The following is a 23,807-nucleotide window of genomic DNA, read 5'->3' as shown; positions in this document are numbered from 1 at the left end:
AATTAAGACTGACTAAATAAATATTATAGTTTCATTCCATATATACACAAATATGCCAGTTAGGGGAAGGGCCAATCACACAAAAACCAAGTGCCTTATGTTGAAAAGGATGCCTGCTGTAGAGAACAATTCAGTCAGGTAGTGAGTTCAGGGATAGGCATTATGTCTGAACACAGTGGCCAGGGGCTGTCCTGAGGGCAGTGACCAATGAGTCAAGGCTTGACACAAAAGTGAGCCCAGTATCTGGGGTGTGTTCTGAGCCCTGGATGAGGCATGTTTGTTTTGAGGAACAGCAAGGAGTCTGGGATAGAAGAACAGAACAGAGAAAGGGAGGGTGGTGGTGGAAAAACGTTATGAGAAGAGGGGGCCTGGGGAGGTATGGAGATAAGGCCTTTGGCTTTGATTCAACAAAGAAGTACTGTAGGATTGTGAACATAGACTTGTCTGAATTTCATTTAAGTTTTTAAAAGATCATTGTGGCTGTTGTTCAGATCAGACTGGAGGGGGAGAAAGGTGAATGCAGGTTTTCTTAATCTTATGAAAGTAGTCTCTAGGTAGTTATTCCATAAGCCTACCTCCAGCTAACCATCTAATTCCAGGACTATCTATTCCCTGTCCCCAAGATTGAAAAAGTGACTATATTTACAGAACAGGTATTTACAGAGTTTGTAGAGCACATACATCAAGTGAGTACTGTGGGCAAAGGAAGAGGCCCCAATGGAGTAGGGCACTGAGGATCGTGGCACACGTGGCAGCTGCTGTCCCTGGCAGTATTCCTGGACAGGATTTAAAGACAGCCATGCTTGTCTTTCAATCAAAACCTTTCAGCAGAGCCACCAAACACTCAGCCTGTGTCCACATTGCTTAGCACAAAGTTCAATATTTTTCTGCTGGGACTCACTTTTTAATCTGTTGCTTACTTAGAAATGTGCTCCAGCCATTGGAGCCTTCTGTAATTCTTGCAATAAGTCATTCTGGGTCACATCTCAAGGACCCTTACTAACTGTGCCCCCTCTAGATGCTCTTCATTTAAAATCAAGTTGCTATTAAAGCCTCCCTCCTAAGGAAAGCCTCCCATGGCTGACTGAGGACAGGTCACTTATATACCATGATTTCATCATTTACTCACCTGTTTAGGACTCCCTTGTCTACAAAGACTTGCAAAGGAAAATCTGAATTGTTTTCATATCCTTTGTATCTCTAGGAACTAAAGTGTGACCCATTCATATATTTACCAAAAATGTTACAATGCCAAGGTTTGTTCTAGGGATATAAAGCACAGCCCCACACTGATCCTTGACAGACAGACATTTCAAGCAACATGCTAGGGCTACAGGGGGGCCTAGAGTGCTGTGTAGCGCATGGCAGTAGAAAAGTAGTCAGAGTCTGGAAAATAGTGGCCTCCTCATTGCTCAGTCAAGGCCTGTCCTTGTATCTCTCCTCTGTTTTTCCCCTACTTTATGTTTTGAGACAAGGTCTCAGGTACCCCATTGACCTTTAGCTTATTATGTAGCCAGAGGCTGGTCTTGAATTCCTGATCATCCTGCTCTACCTCCCAAGTGCCAGAAGTTGAGATTTTACTATGATCTATGAGGACCATCCCAGCCAGGCGCCTGCCTCCCCAGTGTTTGAGAATTACTCTTACTGAGGAATAACTGAACTCCGCTTTCATTGGAATCCTAGCCATGTTACCCCCAAGTCTGTGGAAGTTGAGTAACTTAGTCTCTGTAGGTCTGTTTTCTATCTGTAGAAATGAAAATAAACATTCATCTTGCAAAGCTGTTTAGTGTGGAGATTAAATGATGTAGGAGGAAAGATTTTAAATAATGTAGTACAGAGGCAAACTTTCTTGCCTGGACTCACCTATTAAATCTGTACATTTTCTTTCTGTGATGAACTTTTCAATGCTGAATCTTCACTATCAGGCAAAAACCCCAGGTCAGAGAAGGGCTTGGAGAAGCCCTGCAAAGGATTTATCCAAGCTCTCTATCTCCCTTTATCTGAGCTTGAGATCTCCAGAGGTAGATCCTGAGGGTCTGACTTCAAGGAGTTTATCTGGCAAGTGCTGACAGGAAGTGCTAGAAAAGTGGAGAAGACAGACATGGAAAAGAGGGAAGCCACCTAGGGGCATATTAATAAGCAGGTTGTGCCTATGGGTAACAGGTTAAAACCTTCAGGTGATTCCCGGAGACCATCAGGAGCCTGCCTCTGAGCTGTCCCACCTCAGGGCATGGGTGCTAGAGTAGGAGTCCACACTGTTGCTAATTAATTCTGGGCTCAATGTTAACCCCTTAGCATTCCTGCCTAGAGAAAGCCCTCAAGTGCAGCTACAACTATGTTCAGGAGAAAGCTTTTGGCAGCAAGGGAAAGGTGAACTTTAAGGGGCTACAGAGCACAAACAGTGTGCACTAAAGGCTGATTGGGAAAGGAAATTAGGAACACTTGTACAGAAATGCAAGGCAGGCAAGATAAATAAATGACTACATTTGGTGTTCCTTATTTTACTAGGAAGATTTAAGAAATCAGAAACAAAAAGAGTAATAGGAAATGTATACATACTAGGAGAAAAACACCACAGTGCTGAATGCAGAGGCAGCAACCAGGCCCTTGGAAGATTACAGTCCAGAGTCAGGAAGGCTTTGTGGTAAAGCTTTTGTCTTCATCTGCCCCAGATTTCAGCTTAAGGGCTCCTTCTCAGGGAAGCATTTCTAGGTCACTACCTACACCCAGGTTTAGACATCCAGCAATGTGCAATGGCTAACACATAAATGTCACTTGATAAATATCTAGAAACTGTCCGACTAATAGTTCATATAGGAATGACTAGCACCTCAGAGCAGAATGTTGGCTTTATTTTAAATATAAGTGAGACCGCTGTTTCCCTAGGACCAGTTTCCTCATTTGTAGACTGACAGGCTGGCTTTTGACTCCACTTGTAACTAATATTTCATGAGAGTTTGACTAATGAATTAGTGCTGGGAGCTGGGCATGAAGCACAGCTCATGTCCAATGGCTTCATTGGCAAATGGACTAAATAAATATGTAACAATTAAAACTGCCATTTATTAGGGCCCTAAAAAGTCTAGGGCATTTGTTAAAGCACACTGACACTAATCTTTACAATAGCCTATATGCTAAATAATATTATTTTCATTTTATACATGAGAATATTTATTTTAATGAAGTTAAATAGCTTCGTGAAGGTGACATTAATTAAGTTGGTGGCAGAGCCAAGAGGCAAACTTGGGTTTCTAAATTCCCATGCTCCAAGGTGAAGGTTGGAGTCACATAGAGATGAAATCTGTGAACTGCCAGGAGGCAGAGGGCATTGCAGGTAGGGATATAGTACTTGCCAAAGGATGGTATGGCATACCCTTGGCACATGGAATGGATGAGGCTGAAGACAAAAGCCCAAAGCACGACAGTGATGTTCTCTACCCTTACACCAGTAGTCTTTGGGAGAGGGGAGGAGAAGGTGCAGATTCATACAACCTCTACATGGTAGAGTGGGAACTCAAACCTAGGTCCAACTTTCTATCCCATCATGCTCCAAGGTTCATAGTCTCTTGTGTTCTGAGTAGTATTTTATGATTCTACAAGTTTAGAAAAGGTGAGAATTAAACCTGTTGCTATGGGAAAAGAAACCAGTGAGGAATGAGTGGGAGGTGGAATGAAAAGGGAGTAAAATAGAGATGCTGAGAGGTACCAGTGGACTAACCACCAACTGGGAGGAACAATTGTCCAGGAAGTACTCAGCCTCCTCTCAGCTGACTATACAGGACAACCCCAATTCTAGGGCCCCTGGGTGGAGGTGGATGAGTCTGGAATTGGCTGCTGTCCCAGCAGATGGGGCAGAAGTTTGCCTTCAATAGCTGTGCTGATGGCTGAAATCCAGGCTGTGATACGCTTAATCTAATTTTACTTGCCATATTTAATTCTCAAAGCATCAGCCATCTGTTTCTTGACAACATGGCTGCCTGGTCCATTTGCAAGCACAGGAAGAGAAAATCCAGGTCTTTTCTCCATTTCTCCTAAACCCAAGGCTTCATACCAGCCCTACATGAAGGAAAATAACTACCACTGTTTTTAATTTCTCCTCAGATGCAAACCTAGCTTCCTCCTCGGAACTGACTTCCATGCCTTTCGAGCTTCTCTGGAAAAGAGGGCTGTGTAAGAGTGTTCTACGCATTTGTCTTTAGCAATATAAGTAACTTGTCTTATTTGATCTATTTATTTCTCAGAATATCTCCTACATTCAAGATTCAAAGCACAGATCCAAAATGATCATTTCCCAACCATACAACAAATTTTGACTTTTAAAATTTTCTTCAGCTGGGCTTTGGGGCACATACCTATAATCCCAAGGCTCAGGAGGCAGGGGCCATCAGAAGTCCAAGGACAGCAGGGGCTACAGAGTGAGTCCTTGTCCTCCAAAAAACCAAAAATACACACACACATGCATTTTCCCTTTCTTTAGACATCCATAATCGAATTATGTTACAGGAAAAGCAGACATGGACGCTTGGTACTAATGTCTACTGTATATATTCTTTTAATTTATTATTCTATTGATAGGGAGTGGGCACACAGACACAAAGCTCTTGGTCACTTTTACTGGCCTGTTTTAGGGGGTGAGTGATAAAGCACATGCTCCCTTTCTGAGGACTGTACATAGTTCTTGCCACCCATATGACCTTTGTTTCCTTATCCCACAAACAACAAATACATAAGTACATGAGGCTATACTAGTTTTTAATATATTTGTATTTTTGGTGAGGTAGGCAAAATAGAAAAAATTAATACACAGCAAAACTAATGACTGGAGTACTCAGTCCCACATCTTTATTTCTATGAAAGACCTGTTCACCTCCATGATGTGAAGAGTAACAAAGAAACAAGAGTTGGGATCTGGCAAATAAAGAATGAGAACAGGGTCTTTTGTATATTCTCACTATAGTCCCAATCCCTAGAATAGTATTCAGTATTTGCTATGCCAGGCATAATGACACAGATCCATAATAATGCTAGCACTTGGGAGGCAGAGGCAGGAAAACTACCAACAGTTTGAGGCCAGCCTGGTCTGTATAATGAGTTCTAGCCATGGCTACATAGAAATAGTCCCAAAAAACAAAGACAAAAAAAAGCTGAATGAAGGAGAGGAAATTATAAAACAAAGAGGACTGCAAAGATCCCATAAAGACTTCACTAGAAGCAAGATTTGAGAACTGCTGACTGGGAGTTACTGATGGCCCATGAACTCCATTTAGTTAAATCTTCTATCGTTATTATTGTTGTTGTTTTTCTAACATTTCTTTTTTTAAAAAATTTATTTATTTTGTGTAAGCAGGGAGGGTGTGTGGGAGTGTGAAGGTTGAGGACAACTTTTGGGAGTCAGTTCTCTCCTTCCACCATGTGGATCCAGGGGATTGAAATTAGGGCAGGGTTGGCTTTACCTGCTGAGCCATTTCAAATGCCCTATTACCATAATTAAGAATGGAGTACAGTCAGGTGTGGTGGTGGTATACACCTTTAATTCAGCACTAAGGAGGCAGAGGCTTTCTATGAGTTCTAGGTCAGCCTGGTCTACAAATGAGTTCTAGGCCAACCAGGGCTACAAAATGAGACCCTGTTTCAAAGGACAAAACAAAAAAACAAAACAAACCAAAAGAATGGGATAGAAAAGAATATAAAGTATCTTAGGGGAAGAGAAATAACAGCTCTATGAAACTCTTGCTTCACATACATACCCGTATTGCAATATAAAATATACTTCTTACTGGTTAAAAAGTGTTGAAGGAAAAATGTTTGCCTTGAGGTATTAAAACAGATTCTCAGGCTCAACAAATCCTTGGATCAGAATTTCAGGAATTTTGTACTTTGAACAAGTTTCCTTGGGGATTTTGATATAGTCTGAACTTTGGAGTCTCCAGTAGAACCTTTGTAGGGTCTGGAATCTGAAGCAGTCTAACAGCCATGAAGAGCTGATCAACCTATTAGTTCAGCCGTATTTTCATGGCCTTCACCTGTTTAAAGGCAGGGAACAAGCATTTAACGACCATAAATAAAACATGACTGTCCTCTTTCTACTTGTTACTGGCTTCACTGCTGGGCTGTTTCTTCTCAATTCCTCCCATATACTGGCCCCAAGGGTCAGTCAGAACTGCTCTGCTATAGGTTGGCCACATAGTTTTAATCACCCAACATAAACAGATGAAGAGGAGTTTAGTTGCCAGATGTGAGGCTGGAATGATGCCGATAGGGAAAGCCTGCTTAGCCAAGAACCAACAAAAACCCGGGACCAGTCACCAGATCTCTATGTACAGCAGGTGTGGCCTGTCCTGCCTTAATCCTGGCAGAGCTGTTAGCCACCTGTCCTGACAACTGCAAGCAAAACTTCCTAGAATGAGGATCCAGCCACACTGGAGGCCTTGGCTTGTGGTTTGCTTCTAAGGGCTTTTTAGGACTCTTCTAAGGCAGCTGTCCCTCAGCCTACAACATTAAGCCACTCCTCATCCATAGCAATTAACCAGTGGAAGTCCCACTGTATGCTATTGTCTTCCCTGTCTCTGTGCCTGTCTCCAAGGTCACAAAAAACTGAAAGTACCAATTTTCCTCTCACTTCAGACATACATTTTTAAAGTCAATTTTAAAGTCCAGACTCATTGTTGGGTTCATTGGCTGTAATCCTAACACTTGGGGAGGCCAAAGGCACGACTGTCTTAAGTTCAAGGCCAGTCTGAGTCATAATAAGGTCAGACCCTATCTCAAGAAAACCAAAACAAACCAAATGAACAAAAAACAGGAGTTAATAACCTTACACCTACCATCCTAGCACTTATGAGGTAAGCTGAGGCAGGAGGCATGCTGTGATTGCAAGGCCGCATAGTTAACCAGAGCTATACAGCAAGATCTCTTTAAATAAAAGGAAAGGAAATGTAGGACTCTTTGCTTGGACCAGTTTCAGCTCCTCTCCCTTTGACACATATACTCTTGTTGAGTGTAGGACTGTCCACATCCAATAGGACAGGCAGCCGGTCACTTTTGCACAAGGGGTACCCTCTCTCTGGCCCCTAAGGGCATTCAGTGTCTTTCCTGGTGGCCACACACCATGGCATAGGAACTGCTTTGTATTTTGGTTTTTCTCTTCAACTTTACCTATAAAATCCTAGGAGACAATAAACCCTCCCTTTTAGTTCTGTCTAGAGTCCCCATAGTGCTTTGCTTAAAAAAAGACTTTTGGACTTACATTTGTATACAAGCAGATGTAAAAGAACATGCAACAATCACATTCCATATCCAAAGCTATCCACACTGGACAAATGAATCAGAACTGTTCATCTTTTTAAAAATTATTTTATTTATTAATTTTTTGTTATGTGTATGAGGGTATTGCCGTATTGCCTGCATGTAAGTGCGTGCACCTGTGTTGTTCAATACCCTCGGAGGTCAGAAGAGGGCAACAGATCCCCTGGAACTGGAGTTATGGACAGTTGTTAGCTGCCATGTGGGTGCTGGGAATTGAACCCCAGTCCTTCTGCAAGAGCAGCTAGTGCTCTTAACTACTGAGCCATCTCTCCAGCCCCCAGAACTGTTCATATTAACAGGGAGTATCTTTCCCCATATTTGCTTGGTCAAACACTAAATTGCCAGTGTTAAATCCAGATGCTAAAAATAGCGATCTTTTTTTAAAGGAAAAAAAAAGAGTTCTATACTTAAAGAGTCAGACTAACAATATTATGGACAAAAGACAGAAGTTAACCTACCAAATGGGTGTCAGAAATTTTGACAACCAGTTATTAACTCTTATGCTACCATCATACCTAGTTTTACATAATCTTCACAGCAACATATGAAGTAGGAATTATTACTCCATTTCACAAAAAGGAATTAAGGCTCAGGAAGCTCAAGAACGTTTCCAAGGTTGATAAAGAGCAACATCAGGATTCAAATCCAGGTTTGTCTGAACTCACTTCCACACCCTGCTGCCTGTTTAATTAACCTCATCAACATCATGATCAGTAGTAGTACTATTTGCTTGGTTGTTTTGGATTTTGAGATGGTTTCACGAGATAGCTCAGGCTGTCTGGGAATTCTTACTCCTCAGACCTCAATCTAAGTATTGGAACTACAGATGTGTACCATCATCATACCTGGCATGTGATTCTTGATGTGGATTCACATGCTACAACTTGAACAATGCTCCCTTTCCTAAAGAAACATTGAGAAAACATGTTTTAAAGCAAGCAAGCAACTGATCCATCCATCAACCCATCTGCAAATAAAGCCACATGGGAAGACTTAGGGATATACTCATGTACCTTGGCTTTGTAGGCATTCACTTTTATTTTCTATCTTCTCCATTCATTATTCACCCAATTTCAGTGATAATCTCAATACCCTCTATAACGCTGCTGTCTCTAAATTTAGGTTATATCCAGAATCTGACTACTGCTTATCACCCTCCACATCTCTTATTAAGTGTCTAACTTCTCTATCCCCTACAGCTCAATCTCAGCTTTTCAATGTGTCCTTTTAAAGAGTTCAATGAAGCCCCATCACAATTCTGCTCAACACTACTCGTGGCCAGACTTCCCTTTCCTAGTCTATTGGTATATATCTTCCCGGTTCATCCTTTTCTCCAGGGTTTTGCAATGGCTGTTCCCTTTGCCTGAAGCTCTTTCCACTGAGACAACTGCAGGGCATGCTCCTGTTCCCTGTCCTCCTTCTTGTCTTTGTTTAAAGGTCACTGTCCATTTGAGACTTCAGTGTAAACCCTGTTTGAAACTGCTATCTTCCTACTCTAGTACTTCCATTCTCCTGAGCATGGTGGCGTACACCCTTAGCACCAGCACTGGGGAGGCCGAGGCAGGTTGATCTCTATGAGTTCAAGGCCAGCCTGATCTATATAATGATCTATATAATGAGTTCCAGGCCAGGTGGGCCTATAGGGAAACCCTGTCCCAAAAGAAAAAAAAAAAAAAAAAAAAAAGAAAAGAACTTGCATTGTTTGGTTTGCTCTTCTTTAGTTTTTAGCCACTTATAGTGGCTAGCACAGTACATAAAATATCACACAATATCACACAATAAATATATTCATTGTGTTTATTATATTTTCTCACTAGAATGGAAGCTGAGATTAAAAATGCTTGTTTTGCTCACTGCTATATCCTCACACCACAATGCTTAGTAAATAGCATGAGCTCACCAAATATTTGTTGAATTACTGTTTTAAACAACTAGCAAAAAAAAAAAAAAAAAAAAAAAAAAAAAAAAAAACCACCCTGAACTCCTCAGGTCAACGCACTACATTTACCTATGGCTTTGAGTGCTCCAGGGTCTTGATCTACCCCAGAGGCACTCATTGAGAAATCAGGGAATGGGAGCCACTAAGAAAGATATAATTTAAGATATAATTCCACTGTTTTAATTGTAGGAGCTGCCAGTGGTGGCCCATACCTTTGATTAATCCCAGGCACTTGGGAGGCAGAGGCAGGAGGATTTCAGAGTTCCAGGCCAGCTGGAGGGAGACCCCCGCTCAAAAAGACACACAAAAGAAGCAATCTATTTTACTTCTGGGGGACAGAATTACACAGAAGCCTGAAATAATGAATGTATTACAATAATTCAGGCAAAAGACGATGAAAGCTGGAGACATTTACCAAACAAGAGGGAAAAGTAAAACAACTGATTGGATAGTGAAGGACCGTGGGAATCAGATTGGCTTAAGTTTAGGGCTGGAAGACTGTAAATACAATGCCACAGTAATAGAAAATAATAACCCAGAGCCTGTTTGCAAATGGAGCCGAAAGGTTAAGTCTTGACCTAGATTAATATTTGCTTTCCTAATGCACTGACAAATAACTAAAGTGATGAAGGCAGAAAGCCCACTCAGGGGTACAAAGCAGCAGATGATAAACAAAAGGAATCCCACAAGATCACTTTATGTGATCTTGAGCAGGCGGATTCCCTTCTAAGGAAAAGAGCAGGAACCTGTCTCACGGGTTAAACGTTTCAAGTCGATTGTGCACCACAAGATACAGACCTACAAAGATTCCCAGAGACGTGCATGATTGGCCTTATTTCACAGCAAAAAAACCCCTTCAGAACCAGGCAATTTTGAAATGTACCCCTTCTAAAAGTTTCTCAAGGAAGGATTACTAACAAACTAGTTCATCTCTTACATAACTGAGTTTACAGTCATACTTTACCTGGAAAGTTCTCTCGATTGAGCTTAGGCCTGCGGATGATCACAAAGTCCTTGTCACTCCCTTTGCTCTTTAGCCGTTTCCTTGGGGGGCTCTGGGGATGGCCGAGGTTAGAGAGCAGTTCATGGGGGATGTTCTCACTGTCCACCTCCTCCTTCTCCAAGGCAGAGACACCCATGCCTGATAGCAGTTCAGAAGTCTTGCTGGAATCCCATCCCCACGTGAAGCTGGTGGTGACGTTGCTACTCTGGTCCGGAATCTCCTGAAGGTGCTTCCTGCAGAAGGGCACAATTCCTCATTCCTTCTGAAAACACACCCCTAAATAATTCTAAAGGTAGGAACGAAAGGCGTCAAGCATGCAACGTAGAGAAGTCACAGCAGCTCACTGAATTGCATTTTTAATGTTCCAGCAGCGAATTTCCAAGAATGAAAGAAGAAATCGGAAACGCACGCACACCCCACTCGAAAGGCTTTTGGATTTATGATCACGTACAAGGCCTCAATAATTTCTTTCAGTGGAGGGAACAAGAGGGACGGCAATTATACCGTGATTCTCAATAGTGGATGGAAAACCTAATTAGGAAAATTAAACGGCTAGCGGATCTCCATATTAAGGCATCCATCCATCCATCCATCCATCCATCCATCCTTTCTCCAAAAGGGGGCTAAGCAACCACTCACATTAGATTATCTGGGCAAGTGGCAATATTCGCGGCCTAAAAGAATTCAAACGGTTCATTCATGCTCTGCCCATTTTTCCAATCCGCTTACCTGTGCATGGCGTCCAAGGGTTCAGGCGTTTTAAATGCGTGCATTAATTGCAAACCTCCCTTCCACCCAAACTCCAGCTCAGGCGCGCGGTAGCTGGAAGCGAGCTGCCAGGGCCCCTGCAGCCAGACCCACGACCTAGCAACGTTCCATTCCCTCCGCGCGCGCAGAGCTCTGCAGCCCGCTCTCCAGCGGCCGCCTTCTGCCGCCCCGCAGCCGGCTGGGTATTGTAGTTCCGGGCCTGTCTCGTTGACTGACTGGCTCATTCCCACTTCCTTCCCGCGCCCAAGGGCCGAACCTTCCAAATACCCACAATGCCCCGCGGCTCAGGGCTGGACTGTGGGGAGGGCCGGGAAGCGGAAGTGGGCGGAGCTCCGGCTGACTGGGAAATGTCAGCGGCTTGTCTGTGAACTGGTTTTCTGTACCCGAAGCCTAAAGGCCTTCGGGTGACGACCACCGCGGTCGCCTGCTACTGAGGGTCTCTGACTCTGGCGGGCTGTGGCAGTCGCAGAGCTTCCCAGTCCATTCCAGACGTTGTCTGGCGAAATCGAAAGGTGAGCCTCACGGGGAGCGTGTGAGGCGCGTCGGGTTCTGGGGTCGGGGTGGAGCGCCGGAGGAGACAGGACCGGAGACCCCCGCGCGGCCGCTGCCCGGAGGCCCCTCTCACTGACCGGCCCGCGCGCCAGGTGAGAGGCCGCGGGTGTTTCACCCGCCAGGCGGCCCCAGGCTGCTTCGTGCACCTGGCAGTGGGCGGCCCTGAGGATCCAGCCCGTAGACCAGATTCTTTCCTCATCCCTACGGATCGGCCTGGGACGGCGCGCATCCCACGGGCCTGGAGTGCAGATCAGATCAGATCAGATCAGAGAGCTCGTGAACGCCATCCTAAGCTAAAGGAAGTTCCGGAGAAGCGTGGCTTAGTTTCGGGGAGCAGGAGACTGCAATGGTGACGGCGTGAGGTGGAGAGCTCCTGCACTTTTGCGTCTCTGTCTCTCAGGTGCTACCAAAGTATGGTAGATGACGCTGTGCCCCGGCTGGGACCACCTGGAAACTGTGGCAGTGCCTCTGGCGCAGTCCGCTGCCTCCCTCTGAGCCTCTGTCCAAAGCTAGGCACAGTTAACCTATTTCTTTAAAAAAGATTTTTTAATTATTTTTATGTTTGAGTGTATTGCCTGCATGTAAGTGCACCATGTGCATGCAGTGCCTGTAGGGGTCAGAAGAGGGCGTGGGATCCCCTGAATTGGAGTTACCCTTATCCACCTGCATAAATGCAATGTGCAAACTGTACCCCAAATGTGACTCCAGGGCGACAGGGGATTGGGAAAGAGGATGCATTCCAAGTCCAATAAAAATGAAGAGGATTTCTAAAGCTCAGAAGTAAGCAGACCAGCCTCTTATAAGAACATTAGAATATCAGTTCAGCGTGCTGTGTCACATACCCTTGTATTTCTTGGGGGTGGGGGGTAGGGGGTGAAATTTGCTTTATAACGAAATTAAACCCCTCTTGATCTGGTTATGTGCTGGTTTCAGTCGTGGTCCTTGCCTTGAGAAGTACTTCTTGACGGGAAGGAGGAATTGTGAAGCATTAGTCCCTCAAATTAATTGCGATTGGTGCAAAGAAGAGATTGATTTTAATTGAAATGAAGCAAAGAAGGCTACAGGCCAAGTGCTCACAAGTCATTAAACTGCTACTATATGGCAAGATTCTTAAAATGAAACCTGATTTTTTTGGCGGGGAGGGGCAATAAGTTATCTTTTGTTACTTGGAGATATCGCTTGCCTTGATTTGAATCTATATTTTTTCTGTTGTGATCGCAACTCATTAGAAAAAATATTTACTTTAAAAAATTGTAGTTTTCTTCAGGAGCGTGAACCATACCAAGCTTGTAAACTAATGAAAGAGAAAGAATAAACAACAAAAATAGTTAAACACTCTGATAATGAACAGTTTTGAGATATAAAGTAATGTGGAGAAGACACCTCAAAGATCCTCTAGATGGGAAAATCTAATAGATGAGATAATTCTAAAAAATTTGAACCTTTTTGATTTGTTTTATGTGCCTGTAAGTCCCATGTCATGCAATGCTCATGGAGGCCAGAAGAGGACATTGGATCCTCTGGAACTGGAGTTACTGATGGTTGTTAGCTGCCTGTGGGTGCTGGGAACTGAACTCCGGTCTTCTGCAAGATCAGCCAGTGCTCTTAACTACTGAGCCATCTCTCCAGCCCTGAGAGAATCCTAAATTTAAAGATGAGATATAACCTTGTTCGGCTTTGGATTTGGCTAGGAATTCCCAAAGAACTAGAATACTTAAAATATTTGAATTAGTGGACACAAAGTCCTCTCTAGGACTTCAAGGAGAGCCTATTAATTTTGAAATTAGAACACTGCCCAAATAGTTTTCCCTTTGCATTCCTTCTAATCATAGCTGTTCCCTTAATACAGTGAAAAAACTTTAAATTGCCACTCATGATTCTTTTTGGCAGAGAAATTATATTCATTGAAGGCTTGAGATTTCTAGCTGTGCTGACTACTTTCTGGTCTCTTAAAGACTACGTTATGATGGCTGCTAATGTAGTGCTTTAGTTTCCTGATTAATCTTATTAGTTTACTCTTACTCAGCTCACTTTGTGTTCCATTTTAATGTCATATAGCATTTTTTAGCATTAGAATTAATCTGTGTCCAGGACAAAATGATTACATTTTTATAACTGGAAATAACATTAGGTTGAATAATTTTTAGTGCTCTTTGGAAGCTTGAAATTGAATGTGAAATGACTTTATAAATCGGGAAACATGATGTGTTTGGAAAAGGCAAAAGCAGTTATTTTTGCAACCAAAACCACAGTATAGTTACAAGATGATCAATATTTTCAGGGCACAGGAGGGGCCAGAAATGCCTGTAAACTAATTGATTATAATATATATGTGCATCTATATGTGTGTATCTATGCATGTACAAATGTCTGTGCAAACATATATCTGGTAGTAATTGGTCTCATTTTTGAAAATCAGACAAAACCAGAGAGGTATAATTAAGCAGAAATGTGATTTTTTTTTTTTTGGTCTTTTTGAGACAAGGTCTCCCTGTAGTCCCAGCTGTCCTGGAACTCACTATGTAGACCAGGCTGGCCTCGAACTCATAACATTCGCCTACCTCTGCCTCCTGAGTGCTGGGGCTAAAGGCGTGTGCTACCACGCCCGGCATGTGATATGTTTTTAACCTTAGTTGCATCATAGAGAGAACTCTTAAAAAATTGCTTTAGCTTTTTTCTCCCTAATGTTATTAGGGGAACTAAGGCTGAAAAACAGCAGCAAAGTTTTCAGTTGCTTATTGAATTTCAGAAATATCCTTTTCCCTTACTTAGTTTCAAAGCAATCTTTAGTAATCTTTGATTTAATGGTTTGTGATGGGCCCATTGGAGCAAAACAAAAAGGGTTTTATTTGTTCTGTTTTGTTTTGTACTTTCCTATGGAAACTAGAATTAGGTTACTGTAGTCTGAATGAAGAAATTACCCACAAGGTAAAAATTTTAAATCCATATTGAACGTGACTTTCTTAGCATTTTGTCTTGATACACATGAAAAAATAATGTTTTAAAGTTATTCTTTATGAAAAGTGAGCCAAAGTAATTATTTAAACAGATTGCATTTAAAAGGCTGTTTGGATTGAGGACCTGTACTTGAAATCCATCTCTGCTCAGGATTCCTCACCTTGAGTCTGTTCGCCATTTACTGGCTGTGAGAACTTGGACAAATTTCTTATCTACTCTGCCATTTTCTCCTTTATTAAGTAAGGATCCTAGTAATCTTTTCTCACTAGATTGTGTGATCTAATTCAATAAAACAAGTAAATGTTAGCACAGTGTTTGGACTATTTTAAGCCTAAACTAAATCTTAGATTGCTTTGAAAAAATTACTCTATTAGAAAAGAGTCTTAGAATTATTCTCTATGAAAATAGGTCTTACAAGTACTATACCTAAAAGTCTTAAGAATTCATGAAAATGTTAATGTTCTCTTTACCCATTGACCTGGTTGCTATCTCAATCTTTTAAACCTTGCCAAAGATGAAACAATCTGCTTATTTCTCTGCCTCCTGGGAGGGGCTTGCCACACTGGAATTCTGGGCAGCTGGTTTGTTTGTCAGTTGAACAACAACAACAACAACAAACTCAAAACATGACTTTTTGACATTTTTAGAGTGAAAGTAATAGTCTTTTGTGCTCTTTCCTGAATGGCACTCTAGCCACAAAAACTTTAAACATGGTGATAATAGTTATAGTTGACTGACTTCTTATTAGCACTAGAGAATTGTTTGCTTTCACTTTATCATTCCTTTCTCATTTCGGTTCTTTTAATTCTTCAATGTTAGATTTTGAGTAGAGCTGTTACTCACATACCTGAGTAAAGATACTTATTCAAATTAATACTTATTTAAATTAATACTTAGAGCTGGGATATGGCTCAGTGGTAGAGAGTTGCATGCTCAAGGCTTTTACCAAGACTGATGAATCCTTAGGCTTTAATTGGAGAATTTTCAGTCAGTTTCAGAATTTTGGGTTTTGACAAAATTTTTAGCAGTTTCTATGTTCTTGTTAGTTCTTCTAGTTCCTGTTCTCACCTCTCTCTCTTTCTTGGGCTCATCCTTTGTCCCATCTTCTCTCTCTTTAAACATTTGGGATTCTTCAAATTCCAAAATTACCTTAATCTTTAAAATTTCCTTTTCAAGTGTGTTTAGCCTGAAGAACCATTATCAGCCAAACCATACACAGAGGACAGCACTCCCAAGTCTTTAATTTTAGCAGGATGATTATGCAACCATTATAAAAATATTTGAAAATAATATTGAACAGCATCTTGATAATTCGGAAAAAACCAAGATGGAGTTTATATATTTAACACACTTGGGCCTGGTGTTTTGAAGTGTGCAATATAGCTATATGTCAGATACCAAAATTTGATAGAATAAATGAATTGGCATTTTGATTTTGAATAAAATCAACTTTGCTACTATGGCATTAATGCCAACCTACAATAACTTAAGATGCCTCCAAATATCAGTATATCATCTTCTCTTTTTTCTCCCTACACTTGTTATTTTATTGTTTGAAGAATATGATTAGTCATCAGTTGTTATGGTCAAAAGCATATTTTTCCTTTGATCCTTGGAAAGATTTGCAAAGTTACACATGGTTACAGCAAATATTCTATAATAGTTCACCTGATTTGATTATGTGCTTAAGAGAAGTACATTAGCCTCCTGTCTGACTTTGCTGTTCCATTTGCACTTTCTTGACATGGCTCTGAGATGTGTTTTGTCTCTTCCCAGCAACCAGAGGAACTGAGGTAGACTGAGGCAGATAATTTTAATTTGTTGATTTGTTGAGAAAGCCAAGGGGGAGCAATTTTTGTGAGCCAGGCTCATTTCTTCCTTTTTCTTATGCTTGGGACCATGGTAACCACAGAGATTGAGAAGTAAAGTGCAGGTGCTTTCCTTTAAGATAAGTAGATCTATTTTTTTTTTTTTTTGAGGAAAAGAACTATTGGGGATAAAATTGATGCTTTGAGACCACTGAGGTAGTAGTGTTTTCTGGAAGACAACAAAGATTAGCACCTAGCTTTTACTGAGGACCTGCTCTGTGCCAGAAACAACTCCTTAGTGTTTTATGTATTATTTGATCTTCAAAGCAACCACTGTGGGGTAATTATTCTCATTTTACCAGTGTAAATTGCATAAAGTTACCCAATTGCCAAATAGGGTTGGTGTTTTCAGGTTTGCCAAGTTATAATAAAATGTGTATTTTTTAAATTTATTTTTTAAAAATATTATTTTTATTTTAATGTGTATGAGTGTACTGCATGTATGTAAGTGCATCTGTGTTGCGCAGTGCCTGTGGAGGTCAGAAGAGGGTATCGGATTCCCCTGCAACTGAAGTTTTGGAGAGTTAGGTTGTTAGTTGCCACGTAGGCCCTAGGAATTGAATTCAGGTCCTCTGCAAGAGCAGCCAGTGTTCTTAACCACTGAGCCATCTCTCTAGCCCTTATGTGTATTTTTAAAGAGTTATCATTTTAGGCACTTAACACTCAGCAAAATTTAGATTTCTTTTTTTGTATTTAACCCTATATATTGTTGCTATATTGATTTTAAAATAACTCTAAAATTACAAAATAATGTTAATTTATTAGTATAAATTAACATTCACATACAAGAAAGCATAAAGAAGAAAGTATAAATAATTTTTACTGCAAATTTTACTACATATTGGTCCATGCACACATATGTTTGTAGTATACGCCTTAGAGTCTAACCCTTCTGATATATAAAGGTATCTCTTATATCTTTGCAATAGTGTTGCTGTCAGGTAGCCATTGACTCAGGCCTGATCCCTAGTCCCATAGGTCATGGCCAGAACAGCAGGATTAGTTAGTTATGAAACCCTTGACTGTTTTCCTCAGCAAGTGAACTGGCAATGATATGGCTGGTGGATTTCCTGGACTGTTACAGGCAACCATAACATTTAAATTGTTCTGTGTTTCCATATTTGAGTAATGCTATAGTGAAAAATAACATTATAAATCAATCTTTATTCCCATTTTGGTGTTTCTTTTGAGTGTGTGCATGCATGTGTGCATATATGTACACATCTGTGTGTATGTGGATGTATAGGCATATGTGTGTATGTGGAGGCCAGAGGACAACCTCTGGTGTTGTTTCTCAGCACTGTTTCCCTTATTTTTAAAAAAAATTTTTTTAAATTTTTGTGTATTTCATACAATAATCAATCTTAATCATCTTTATATCTTCCCGAATGGCACCTTCCTCTAGCCCCCCCCCCACTGTGTTGATACATTCTATCGTTTGTGTTAAGGCCTATTGTGTCAAGTCAGTGCCCCAGGCATGCCTCAGTGCAAGTTCATCTACTGAGGTCTGGTTAGCCTATCTAGAGTCCCTCCCTTTAGGAAGATCAGCTCTTCCCCACAGCAGTAATTAGTTGCCAATATTTCTTCAGCTAAGATTGGGGTCTGCTGTCCATTTCTCCAGTTTTGTGCTGGGTTTTTGTCTGCTTGAGTTTGCATGGGTCTTGTACATGCTGACACCATTGCTGTAGGTTCCTATGAGCAGCATCCCAGGAGCTTGTAGGACTCTATTTCCATATGGTCATATACCTCCTCCCTGACTCTTAGAGTCTTTCTACCGCCTCATCTGCAGTGGTCCCTGAACCTTGGGTGGGTGAAGCTTAGTATAGGAGTCCAGCATTCTTCAGACTTAACCTCCTTGCTTTGGCCATTTGTGACCTTTCCTCAGTCACATGAAGGAGCTTCATTGATGAGAATTGAGATATTCATTAGTGTCCTCTTCTTGTTCTGTGTTCTGTGAGCCTTAGGTGTAGAGGTTGCTTTGTAGATGTACCATTTAGGCTTGGGCAGTTCACAGATAATGTCTGTCTGTGACCAGTTGTGGTATTCTGTAATAGACCCCATCTGGCACAAAATAAGCATTTTTGATGAATGGTAACTTGGATATTTGTCTGTAAATATAAGGATACATATTTTGTACAAAGTAAGAAATTACATTATTCTAGGGATGTGACAGTCTTGGGGCCTTCTCTAAGATCTATCCACATCATTATTAGTTTTTTTTTTGTTTGTTTTTTTTTTTTTGTCATTTTGAGACAGCATCTCTCTATAGCCCCAGCTAGCCTGGAACTTGCTTTGTAGACTAGGCTGGCCTTGAATTCACAGGGATCCTCCTGCTTCTGCCTGCTGAGTGCTGGGATTACAGGCATGCACCACGACGCCCAGCTTCTAGCTACCTTATTTTTAAAACAGGGTCTCTCACTGGAGCTCACTGGTGAGACTAGGGTGACAGACCAGCAGTCCCTAGGGATCCATCTGTCTCTGTCTCCTCAGCATGATCTAGAGTCCCTCTATTCAACTTTTTATTTTGTTTTTTCTTGAGAATAAGTTGTTTACAGAGGAATTGCTGGTACAAAGGGTGTGTACTTGTTTTTTAAAAGGCTTTTGATACATAATTGCCTTACTAGCAGTGAGTGTTTTTATTAATATCATGTGAGTTTCAAATTAGCAATTATTTTATGAACTGTAATTTAGTACCTAAATAACTAGATCATCCAGGTGTGGTGGTCCATGCCTTTAATCCCAGCTCTTGGGAGGCAGAGACAGGTGGATCTCTGAGACTGAGGCTAGCCTGGTAGACATAGTGAGTTCCAGGCCAGCTGGGACTATGGAGAGACCCTGTCCCCCCGAGAGAGGAGAACGAGAGAGAGAGAGAGAGAGAGAGAGAGAGAGAGAGAGAGAGAGAGAGAAAAGCAACTAGAACAAGCTAAAGGGATTCATAAGTAACCATAGGGAGTGTTACCAATTCACATGGTTCCTCATTTGATTTCAGGTACAAGATCAAGGATACAGACTTGAAACCTTTTATTTTCTCATTTAGGTTTAGAGAAATCCAATGACTCTCCAGTTTATTTGGACTTTACCTGTGTCATAACAAGGCAAAAGAAGAGAAATAAATGATGCAGTAAACAGAATACTGGACACACAAAGATGTCTTTGTCCTAACGTCTGGAACCAATAAATATGATTAGATTATCCAGGTAGGCCCAGTTTATCAAATGAACCTTGACCAGCAGAACTAAATTTTTCCTATGACAGAGTCTTATATTCTTTTTCAGAGAGGAAGGTAACCCTGCTGACAACTTGAGAACTTAAGCAGAGAACTCAGTTGAGCTGTTCTGTGCTTGGACTTTTTGTTTATGAGACTAGGCTTTGTTTTCTGTTTGATTTTTGAGACAGGGTCTCACTACGTAGCCCTGGCTGGCCTCGAGCTTACTATATAGACTAGACTGGCCTTGATCGCACAGAGATCTGCCTGCCCCTGCCTCCTGAGTGCTGAGATCAAAGGTGTGCATCGTGACCACATCCAGCCTCTGTGTTTGACTTTTGATCCACAAAACTCTGAGAATAATTGTAGATCATTAAGTTTGTAGGGCTTTGTTATAGCAGTGACAGAATAATACAGTGAATATGAGAACAGATAAAACCACCCAAAGTTTCTTTCACTGGACTGAAAGATTCATAATTATGTTTGAGAAACTGAGAAGCATAGTATAAACATTAATATGACCAGTTTCTAACTGTGGTTTGTTGTTTTCTTCTGCTCATAATCTTTCCACCTGTGTGGTGTTTTCATGTATTCCACTACTGTCTTAATCTCTTGTCTGTGTACCACATAAAAAGTTTGTATTAGTTTTTCAGTTAAGCGCATTTTTCTGTTACTAATCATCTCAAACATCACTTCTTTTGCTTCAATAATATTTGATCATTTGGGTCTACTATACTTTAGAATTCTTTTGGTACTCTCTTATATTCAGTCTCTTTTGTACTGTTACCAAATTCCTTGCACTGGAAAGTTTCAGATAAGAAAATACCTAAGTAAAATTATAAAGGAACTTCCTGGTAATAATTATGTTATTCGTGGGCTTACATCGAGTGGCGTTTTTAAATGCTGGATTGTAAAGGTGGTCACAGGTTTCATTAGCACACTCTACCTTGAGTTTCCATAGTCACTTACTTGGTCTTTGCTTGCCTTAAAAAATGTTGTGGTACATATTTTTTCTAGAATGTAGTATTTAAATTTTTGAGTAGCACTTGATAAAATACAGAGTAATAAATATTAATTTATAAAATTTATTGTAGCAAGGAATTCACATTGCCTTTGAATTAAGCAGTGTATGAGTACCTGTCATGCAAGCATGAGGACCTAGGTTCAGAAACCCAGAACCCCCACAAAATGCTGGGCAAGTTGACACATGTCTATTACTTCATTGCTGGGGGCCCAGAGACACAAGCTATTAGAAGCTCACTGGCTATCTTGTGTAACCAAATTGGTGAGTTCTGGATTGAGAAAAAAAAAATTACTTACTGTCTTCAGTTAGTTGTTTTACTTAGGATTAGAAACTTACCGAACTATTTGCTGATGTCTGTATTGTCAACATTTACAATAAAAAATATTTTCAGACTTGGTGTGGTGGCACCTGGCTTTAATCCCAGAACTTGGGAAGTAGAGGTGGGAAGATCAAGAATTCACGGACATCCCTGGTAAGGTCAGCCTGGGCTATGAGAGACCCTATCTTAATCAAATCAAAACACGTGTTAATTCAGCACTTAGAAAGTAGAAGTTGTAGAATTACCAGTTTAAGAGAAGCCTAGACTGCAGAGTGAGTTAGAGGCTAGCCTGGCCTGTGTAGCAAGACTGTGTCTCAAAAATTTTTTTAAAGTAAAAAAGTACGACTTTATTCAACAAACATTGATAAGACCACTCATAGTACTATGTGTCTGTAATCTCAGCACTCAGATGACTGAGGTGGGAGAGTGATGGGCTTGAGGCCAGTCTGCATTGTATCATGAGTTCCAGGCTAATCTGGACTAGATAATGAGACTTTGTTTCAATAAATAAATAAATAAATAAATAAATAAAATTGATAGTTTTTACATAAACTAGGAAAGTAACTTTCTTTTTAAAAAGTGAAATTTATATAGATAAGTAGAAAATGGTAGCTTGTAAAGTAGTAAATAAATACAGTTTTAAAAATGTTATTTATTTATTTACTTATTTTTGTGACAGGGTTTCACTATGTAATCCTGGCTGGCCTGGAATTCTCTATGTAGATCAGACTGGTTTCAGATTCACAGAGATCCACTTGCTTCTGCTTCCCAAATGCTCAAATTAATTAATACAAATTTTAAATCATGAAAATTGACTTGTTAAAATTAGCACAAAAGGAAAATGTTTCAAGTAAGAAGTTACTTTCAAATGATTCTGTTTGTAACTTCCTCTTAGAAAATCATAAATTCTTGGATATGAATGATCTGTATGGATGATTTACTTTACTAAATATCTAACTTCCTAAGATAGCCAAAATATCTAATTTCCTAGGATAACATAGTTATATAATATTTCTACTAGCATTTATAACATAAAGAAACAAATTCAGGGGCTGGAGAGATGGTTCAGTAGTTAAGAGCACTGGCTGCTTTTACAAAGGACCTGGATTCCCTCCCAGCATCTACATGACAGCTAACAACCATCCGTAACTCTAGTTCAGGGGGTTCAGGCAAAACATTCATACACATAAAATTAAAATACATAAAAATTTGAAAAGAAGTAAACTTAAAAAACATTGTATTAAAACTATTTATCAGGAGGCAGAGGCAGGTGGAGCTCTTAGTTTGAGACCATCCTGATCTACATAGCATCTTCTAGGCCAGTCAAGGCTACATAGTAAGACCTTGTCTCAAAAAAACAAAGTCCATACCAAAACAAAAATCTAGTCGAGTATTAAGAACTTACTAATTTTTAATATCTTAAGACCTAGTATGATTTTTATTAGTATGTATTTTTCCCCTGAAGGTATAATATATGTTTTTTCCCAAGACAGGGTCTTAAGTTGTGCTCTAAAAGTTCACTTTTCATCTTATTCAGAGGCCAATGTTTTGTAACGATTTTTCTGAGTTTAGTAATTAACACATTAATAAATATAAAGGTTCCAGATGGTCATTTCCCATGTTTATGTTACATGTTCATTTCTTACTTTTCTCCATGAACAGATATGGTGCAGAACTATACATGAATAGCTTTGGCTGGAGAGTGGACATTCAATAATGAGTGGCGCAGCTCTGGGACTTGAGATTGTTTTTGTCTTTTTTCTGGCATTGTTCCTGCTCCATCGATATGGAGACTTTAAGAAACAGCATAGGCTTGTGATTGTCGGCACGCTGTTTGCTTGGTATCTCTGCTTTCTTATTGTCTTCATTCTGCCTCTGGATGTTAGTACGGTAAGAGGTGAAATTGAATTTTACAATGTAAAGGGCAGTTGTAATCACTGTTTGAACTATGTTTTGAATATTGTATTTTTTTAAAATAAATAATTATATGTTATCCCTGCATTCTAAATTTAAATGTTGTTTTAGAAATTTAACTATTAAAACAATGTCACCTAGAAAGAGAAATTAGTTAGATTTTTTAAGATACCCTGGTTTTGATTCTCATTTTTAAACCATGATTCGTTGCTTTAGACAATATATAACCGATGCAGGCATGCCGCTGACAATTCAAGCCCTCCGGAGAGTAACAACATTACGGGCGTGTATGCAACCATTACTCCAGCTCCAAGGTATTAATTTTTTTCTACTTTCTGTTTAATATAAATATTATAATAATGAAATTATTTTATCACCCAATGATTTTCCGTTTATGTTTCCCTCATTCCTTATTGTTCCTCTCACTTTCATCCTTTGCTAATATTTTTGTTCTATTACATTTTGTTTAAAGCTAAACTTTATATATCAGTATAGGACAGTAGTGAGAAATTTAAAGAATACCTAATTTTTAGTATGTTTCTATGCCTTACTAAATTCTAAAACCTATTCCTCTCAATCTCTGTCTTATATCTAAAAAAATGAACTATAAACAATCCCAAGTTTTAGCACCATGAATAAATGTATAAAAGAGTGAGGGTTTTCCTTTTCATCTAATTTATAAGGTTGTCATAAAGAACAGGTAGCACTCAGCATGTTTGCACATACCTAGAGTCCAAGTACTTAGGAGGAATTGGGAGTTCAAGGCCCACCTCAGCTACATAGCAGGTTCAAGGCCAGTGTGGGCTATATGAGACCTTGTTTTAAAAAAACCAAAAACAAAGAACAAGGAGGTTTTGTGAATATAGGGTATTTTTCTCAAAATGCTCATTATTAAGAAAAATCATAATTTTACATGAAGAATGAACAAAGTTCAGATTTTCAAAAGGTTATA

General features: G+C 40.1%; 2 protein-coding genes across 6 annotated transcripts in view; one reads left to right on the top strand and one right to left on the bottom strand.

The window, feature by feature from the left end:
* Skp2 (S-phase kinase associated protein 2) overlaps nt 1–11,183 on the bottom strand; it is a 31,063-nt gene extending 19,880 nt beyond the window's left edge. The window contains exons 1-2 of the mRNA XM_008842070.3: nt 10,977–11,183; nt 10,209–10,480 (exon numbers count right to left, since the gene is read on the bottom strand). Coding sequence (XP_008840292.1) covers nt 10,209–10,480; nt 10,977–11,020 — 316 coding nt within the window. The 5' untranslated portion in view covers nt 11,021–11,183. The remainder of the gene's footprint in view (nt 1–10,208; nt 10,481–10,976) is intronic.
* Nucleotides 11,184–11,320: 137 nt separating this feature from the next.
* Lmbrd2 (LMBR1 domain containing 2) overlaps nt 11,321–23,807 on the top strand; it is a 73,973-nt gene continuing 61,486 nt past the window's right edge. The window contains exons 1-4 of one of the 5 annotated variants that reach the window (XM_017800341.2): nt 11,321–11,527; nt 19,431–19,590; nt 22,604–22,831; nt 23,072–23,169. In XM_017800341.2, coding sequence (XP_017655830.1) covers nt 22,658–22,831; nt 23,072–23,169 — 272 coding nt within the window. In that variant the 5' untranslated portion in view covers nt 11,321–11,527; nt 19,431–19,590; nt 22,604–22,657. Of the gene's footprint in view, nt 11,660–19,430; nt 19,591–22,603; nt 22,832–23,071; nt 23,170–23,807 lie in introns of all 5 variants that reach the window. The other 4 variants (XM_029567782.1, XM_017800342.2, XM_008842068.3 and 1 more) reach the window with 4 other exon arrangements.

The sequence above is a fragment of the Nannospalax galili genome, unplaced genomic scaffold (assembly GCF_000622305.1).
Source record: "Nannospalax galili isolate Female #2095 unplaced genomic scaffold, S.galili_v1.0 scaffold139, whole genome shotgun sequence".
Taxonomy (NCBI): Eukaryota; Metazoa; Chordata; class Mammalia; order Rodentia; family Spalacidae; genus Nannospalax; species Nannospalax galili.
The sequence above is the reverse complement of the archived record's forward strand: the minus strand, read 5'-3'. Positions and strand labels throughout refer to the sequence as shown.